General features: G+C 32.2%; 1 protein-coding gene across 1 annotated transcript in view; it reads left to right on the top strand.

Annotated features, from left to right (window-relative positions):
- Positions 507–7,820, top strand: part of LOC18599403 — a 14,853-nt gene continuing 7,539 nt past the window's right edge. The window contains 4 exon segments of the mRNA XM_018121287.1: positions 507–3,366; positions 4,687–5,148; positions 5,259–5,868; positions 5,871–5,983. Of these exon segments, the coding sequence (XP_017976776.1) occupies positions 844–3,366; positions 4,687–5,148; positions 5,259–5,868; positions 5,871–5,983 (3,708 nt within the window). The 5' untranslated portion in view covers positions 507–843.

The raw sequence follows: 7,820 nt of genomic DNA, 5'->3' as shown, positions 1-7,820 counted from the left end.
GTAATTTGTTTAAGATATTAATAATTGATGATTTAATTATTAATATTGTTTATCTAATTTAAATGATATTATGTTTATTTATTTTTAATTTATTTTTTTTAAATAAGAATAATTTATAATTTATTTTATTAATAATTGATAATTTAAATATAAAAAAAAAAAAAAAAAAATAATATTTTATTTATAATTTAATATTAATATTTTATTAAAAGTTGGAATCAAGTGAGAGAAAGAGGAGAGAGAGAAAAATAATATTTTATATAAATGATGTTGTAATTTTTTAAACTTGTAAGGGGTATTTTTGTTTTTATTAATTTTTGAATTTATTTTTTAATCATGGAATAGCTAATACCATGAGGGAGGGTGATATTAGCTATTCCTTGGTTTTGAAGGATTTTGAAGAATAGCCATTCCATAGGAATGGCTATTCCTTGAATCATTTTTCAACCAAACAAAGGAACAAAAATTCCTTGAGAATAAAGGGGGAATGGCTTAGCCATTCCCCCAACCAAACATGCTAATCTGAGTGGGAGAATTAATTGCTGAAGTAATATTTTCAAGAATCCTTCTCTTCTTCAGTCTCATCAGTGAAGGTGAAGAAAGGGAAAATTTCTCATCTTTTGTGGAGGTACGCCACTCTAAACCCTTTCAATTTTAGGCCCTTTGGTTGTGCTTGCTGTATAAGAGGCTCTTCTTTCTTCCCCTTCCATTGTAATTTTCTTTTCTGGTTTTCCTCCCCTGTTTCTCTGTCTTCTTTTTATGTTTTACCCATAGCTTTTCTTTATTCAGTTTTGCTACTCACAACTTAGAAAAACAAAATACAAAAAACAAAAAGAAAACAAAATGGACTTTGTTGTTGGCGTCGTTAGCTCCATTGTCACTGCAGCTGCAGCGTACACGACCTCTACCATAAAAAACCATTTCAAATACCTTTGCAATCATGAGAACCAGGTCAGGACCCTCAAGAATCAAGTTGAGAGCCTGAAGGATGCAAGAGAAAGAGTACAGCATTCTGTTGATACTGCTAAGGGGAATGGGGAAGAGATTGAACACGATGTCTATACGTGGCTGACTACTGTCAACAAGAAGATCGCTGAAGAAGTAGAGAAAGTAATGCAGGATGAAGAAAAAGCAAAGAAAAAGTGTTTCCTTGGCTTGTGTCCTAGTTTCTGGACTCGTTACAAGCTTAGCGTGGATGCCGAAGAGGAGGCGAAGGCTGTCGCGGAGCTACTCAAACAGGGCAAATTTGATAGGGTTTCGTATCGTGCAGTTCCACAAGGTACCACGGTCGCATCTGTTAAAGATTTCGAAGCATTCGAGTCAAGAACGCTGGTTTTCAATGGAATCATGGAGGCACTGAAAGAACCTAGTTTCAGTATTGTAGGGGTGCACGGGATGGGTGGCGTTGGCAAGACCACGCTAGTCAAAGAAGTTGCTAGACAAGTCAAGGAGGGCAAGTTATTTGATTCCGTAGTTATAGCAACCGTAACTCAGACCCTTGATGTTAAGGACATTCAAAACCAAGTTGCAGAGTTATTGGGTTTAAAATTTGAGGAACAGAGTAGGGTTGGAAGGGCACAGAGACTACGAGAAAGATTGCAGAAAGAGAAGAAGATTCTTGTTGTTTTGGATGATATTTGGGAAAGATTAGATCTCGAGGAAGTTGGGATTCCTTTTGGAAATGAACATGAGGGATGCAAGATACTGCTAACGTCTAGGCATCTCGATGTTTTATCAAGTGGGATGGAAACTCAGAAAAATTTTGCAGTTGGTCTTTTAAATGAAAACGAAGCCTGGGACCTGTTTAAAAAGATGGCTGGTGACTGTGTCGAAAGTTGTGATCTGCAGCCTACAGCTATCAAGGTAGCAAAGAAATGTGCGGGACTGCCGATCGCCATCGCAACAGTTGCAAGGGCTTTGAGAAACAAACGTTTGTTTGAATGGGAGAATGCTTTGTGTGAACTAAAGTGGCCCTCATCAAGAAGCAAAGGGATAACAGCGGGTGTCTATTTACCTATAGAGTTGAGTTACAATTATTTAGAAGATGAGGAAGTTAAGTTCCCTTTCTTGCTTTGTAGTTTAATTGGTCATAATGGTTCCGTTGAATGCTTGTTGTCTTACATCATGGGTTTGGGTGCCTTTCGTGGTATCAACACAATAAAAGAAGCAAGAAATAAAGTGTTGACAGTGGTGAGTAAGCTCAAAGCGTCTTGTTTGTTGCTTGATGGTTATAATGATGAGCTGTTTGACATCCATGATGTTGTTCGGGATGTTGCCATATCAATTGCATCAAGGGACCACCATATGTTTGTGTTGAGAGATGGTGATGTGCAAAAAGAGTGGCCTGATCAGGAGAGAATGAAAAATTGCAGTGTGATTTTTTTAAGTTCTCCTAATATCAGTGAGCTTCCTGATGAGTTAGAGTGTTCACATCTTTCCTTCTTCTTTATGAACAATGAAGGTTCAGTGCATATTCCAGCCAACTTCTTCCGGGGAACAGAAAGACTCAAAGTCCTACATTTGGCTAGAATGCGGTTTCAATCTCTACCTGTGTCAATTAATCTCCTAACAAGCCTTCACACGTTGCGTTTAAATCGATGTGCGCTGGAAGACATAACCATTATTGGAAAGCTCAAGAAATTAGAAATCCTTAGCCTTGCAGGCTCAGATATTAAAGCGCTACCCAGGGAGATAGCACAATTGACTCGGTTAAGGTTGTTAGATTTGAGTCATTGTGCTGAACTCAAAATCATCCCACCAAATATCTTATCCAATTTGTCCAAATTAGAAGAATTATATTTGGAAGATAGCTTTGTTCGATGGGACGATGGAGTACTTGGTAGTGAAAGAAGAAATGCTAGTCTTGAGGAATTGAAGCATTTGTCTCATCTAACCACTTTGTATGTTTATATTCCGAATGCTCAAATGATTCCAGAATGCCTGTTCAGTGAGACATTGGACAGATACAAGATTTTTATAGGTTATGGTGCCTGGGAGAGGTTCTCTGTGTCTGAATGCTCAAGAACACTGAGATTCAAGTTAGATACAAGCAGTTACTTGGATCATGGGGTGAAAATGTTGTTGAAGAAGACAGAAGATTTGTATCTAGATGAACTTGAAGGTATCAAGAATGTAGTTGCTGAGTTGAATATTGGTGAAGATTTTCCACATTTAAAGAAACTTCACATCCAAAATGGTTTGGAAGTCCAGTATATAGCAACGGAGAAAACTCAGTTTTCTCAATTACAGTCCATGACACTCCAAGATCTGCCGCAGCTCATTAGCTTTTGCTCCGAAGACAAGATGAGTTCCACATCCCAGCAGGAGCAGGGGAATACAAGCACCAAGCCCCTTTTCAATAAACAGGTATTTATTTATTTAGGGATTATTCAATGGCTTAATTATACATTTCACATATATATATGGGTTTCGCTTCCCATTTCATTTTCCAACTTTTGCTTTCATTCATATCATAATTGCTAAATGTTAGAGACCAAAAGGATAAAACTCTGATGCTGGCTATTGATTGTTTGGCTTTTGCATCCATAGAGAGTGATGTTATTTTTCATAGTTTTGATTATTAGCTGGGGCAATTTGAAGAGCATGATAGTAGAAAAAAGCACGTACAAGTTAATTTAGATTTTATTTGGTTAACACTTTTGCTATTTTCTATTTCAGAAGCACAAAACATGTTCGAGGATTATATACAAAACATATACTTTATAAACCAACTGTGTTATTATTGGCGTTACATTTTAACTATTTGTTAATTTTAAATCTTTTATGATATTAATTTTTCCTTTTTTTGCCTTCAGTCTATAAAAATTCCTCAAAAAGTGAAAAGCAAGTAATAAAAGTATCAACCAAATGGCTTATGATAACTTCTACATCTAACTAAGAATACATAGTGACTGCAAATATGAAGTGATTTTACTTCATTAATTGATGATCTTTTCGCTTGCATAAATGGTTAGTCTAAGAAGCTAAGGTGTGGACCAGTTTTATGTATTTGTGTTTTTTTTTGTTTTTATTTTTTATTAAATTCAATGATATCTCTATACTTATAATTTATGTCATGGATAATTAAAAATAACAAATAAAGATTATAATTTTAGAAGAACCTATCAAAACATAAAATTTTACAAAGAAAATCAATAACTTAAGTATAATTTCTTTGATTTTGTTGTATTACTAATATTATCATTAATTAATAATAGTTTTTTGCCTCGTTAAATGATAATAATAACAAAAAATATATAATTTTTTTTTAAATTTAAACAATATAACAATAAATATATAATAAATAATAATAAATATGTATTAATGTTATTAAAATAAACATAATAAAGTAAAACATTTTTGTTGTAAATAAATTAACTAAATGTAATCTTTAGGTTTATATCTTAGTGATGTAACTAATGTTTTACTTCAAAACTTTTTTTTCCTATTCTAATTAAGACTTTCACAAATACTTGGACTCCAAATTGAATTAATGTCTTATGCTTAAAAGTTATAATGTCAAATGTTTATTATCTAATATATAATAAGTAACAAAAGTAAATTGAGATCACTTGATATATTTTCATCGAATTAGATAAAACACTTGTTCTTTTTGGACTTTACATTTTAAGATATACACATATATTCTCTTGATTTTTAAGGAAAAAGGATTTTACATGTGTGCAGATTGTGTTCCCTCAATTGACAAGCTTGCGATTGTCCTCAATTAAGACCCAAAGGATATGGCACAGCCAGCTTTCAGAGACTTATTGTTTTTGCCCTCCGAATTTGAAGACCATCATCATTGAGGGCTGTCATTACTTACAACATCTGTTGTTACCCTCTGTTGCTAGAAATCTGGTACACCTTGAACAGTTTGAGATAGTAAATTGCAAGTGCTTAAGAGAGATAATATTTACGGGGGAAATAAAAGAACAGGAAGATGTAATTTGCTTCCCTCAATTAAACTCCCTGGTAATAAAGGATCTTCAAAATCTCCTCAACTTTTGCTCAGGAAATTATAATATTGCGTTCCCCTTACTGAAAGTGTTGTCGATTAAACAATGCCCTAAATTAAAGGAATTCATTAGTGAAACTAAAATGGAGGGGAAACATGAGTCCAGTATACAGGCTCTCTTCAATAAGAAGGTGAATTAGTCTTTCACTCTTACTGCCCTCTCTTCTTCTCCTTTATTCTTTTGCCTTAGTTTCATGAATTAACTCTAGTAACTTTTTACTCATGGGCACGAATTATATAGGCTGCAGTTCCCAGCTTGAAAAGGATGACACTTCGCCACTTGAGAAATGTGAAGAAGATATTTCATGATCAACTTCTAGCAGGTTCCTTTGGCAAATTAGCAGAAATGAATGTTGAATGCTGTGATGAGTTATTGGCTCTTTTTCCATCTAATGTGTTCGGAGTACTTCAAAGCCTAAAAACACTTAGAGTGGGGAGTTGTGATTCACTAGAACAGATGTTTGAGCTTGGGGTTGGAGGGTTAAATATCAAAGAAACACATGCTGTAGATTCTCAACTAATGGAATTGTGTATTTATAATCTACCAAAACTGAAGCATGTTTGGAATAAAGATCCCCAAGGAAGTCTTACCTTTCAAAATCTACGAAAGGTAAGGGTTACGTATTGTGGGAGTCTGAAAAATCTATTTCCTGTATCAATAGCCAAAGATCTTCCCCAACTCGAAGATCTAACAATAATATGTTGTGGGGTGGAGGAGATTGTGTCGGCAGGGGATGGATTGGAGCAGCCGGTTAGGTTCAGGTTTCCTCGAGTGTCTTCACTGGCGCTTGCAAACCTAACGGAGCTTAAATGTTTCTATCCAGGGCAACATACAATACTCTGGCCGATGTTGAAAAATTGGAGACAGCTTGTTCTACTTTAATAAAGATAATAGCTTCAGAAGGCTTTAGTATCCATGACAGACGGGAATCCATAAAAGGACAACCACTTTTCTTGGGTGAAGAGGTATGATTCTGAACCTTCACTATTTCAAAACTGAAACATGGACAGGGTCACATGCATGGCATATCGATATCTGTCAGTAATACGTAATTTTGAAATTTAAAGTATGATAAATTTTTTAATTTATCATCAAATAATAATAATAATAAATAAATAAATTAAGAAGCATATGTATTAAATGAAAAAATTCAGTTTTAATAGAATTTATGTCTAGCTCTGTCATTAATTTCAATTTTAACTTATAAAAACATTAAATTTGTAATGAAAAACGCTTTTTCCTACCAATAATGCAAAAAGTTTGATTCTTGAAATATAAAATTTAAAATACACATAAGTGAATTTTGACAGTGGCCTTTTTAAATTTTTTAGACATTTTTTATATCAATCACACTCCGTTTTATGATTTTCGTAACACACTTTTTTTTAAATAAGCACTTTTCCATTTCTGACTATAACAAATTTGATTTAATGATAGTATATTTTAAAAATATGTTACTAAAAATATTTTTAGTAACACTTTTTCTTGCATTTTTAAAACATTTTTGTAGATATAACTTTATTATATAAAATTTTAGATGAATTATGAATAAAATATAATCATAGAAATTACATACATTAGTAAAAATTGTATTTTTTTTATGTTTCTATTAAATGTGAAAAAAGTGAAGTTAAAAGTCTAAATAGTTGCACTTTTTAAGGTTTTGTTATATAAAAAAATGTCGACTAAAAAAAGGTGATTAAAATTCAATTTTGTTGCATTTCTATATTTTCTGGTCCAACAAAACCTTCCCAGATTCCTACCTTCTTAAAAATACTGCTATGGTCTCTCCGCTCTATTAATGAAACAAATAATCATCTTATTATACGTTTTATCTTACCCACAACAAATACAATATATGATAAAAATCATCTTATCCTACTCTTAATATTTGCACACCAAACATGGGAGAAGATAGTGTTGTTTAATATAATTCATTTCCTTAGCTTTATTCTATACTCTTCCCTCCTTTTTTTTTCTTAGTCCTTTAACTTTTAGGGAGATTAAAAAAATTTTGATTTTGATTTATTTTATATTAAAATTTAAAATTTTTTATAATATAGATTTTCAATGCTTTTTGACACAAAAAAGCCTAAAAAATTATGAAAAGTAGATTTTATCTTTTACTCCTTCCCTTCCTTTTTCTGTGTCTCTCCTTGACTTTCAAGAAGATTAAGACGAAAACTTTTGACTTTGATTTATTTTATATTAAATTTTGAAATTTTTTTTGTGATATAGGTGTTCAATATTTTTTAATATGAAAAAATAAGTTTGTAATATAAAAAAAAATAAGACTATTAAGTGTCTAAGAAAAATAAACTTGATTTTGGGATTTCTAAAAATATAACAAAGAAAAAGAAAAGGGAGAGTACTATTTAGATGTAATTTATAAAATCAAGAGATTAAATTACTTCGATTTTAAGTACAGAGATTAAATTAAACAAAATTGAAAAGTACGAAGATTAGATAGTGCTTTTGACTTTCTTCAAATGAATGCCCAAGGCACAATTTGATCCTTTAATGTTTGATTTGAAAGATCTATACATTCATAAATTTAGATTATCTATTACATCTAAAGGATGATTATCTCTACCGTCATTATGCATCCTAAGGCATACTACTTCTTGGTATGTATGAAAAAAAAAGATAAACACTTTTAGGTGTTTGAAAATCTCAAATTCTTTTTAACAGAATTAAACTAGTCCAAGCAATGTAAAAATTAATGGGTTGAGGAGAGCATTAACCTGAACTTGTGTAGCTTTCATCTATATCTTTTATGCATGCATATATATATATATATAT

The sequence above is a fragment of the Theobroma cacao genome, chromosome 5 (assembly GCF_000208745.1).
Source record: "Theobroma cacao cultivar B97-61/B2 chromosome 5, Criollo_cocoa_genome_V2, whole genome shotgun sequence".
Classification (NCBI taxonomy): Eukaryota; Viridiplantae; Streptophyta; class Magnoliopsida; order Malvales; family Malvaceae; genus Theobroma; species Theobroma cacao.
This window is presented reverse-complemented; position numbering and strand designations above follow the sequence as displayed.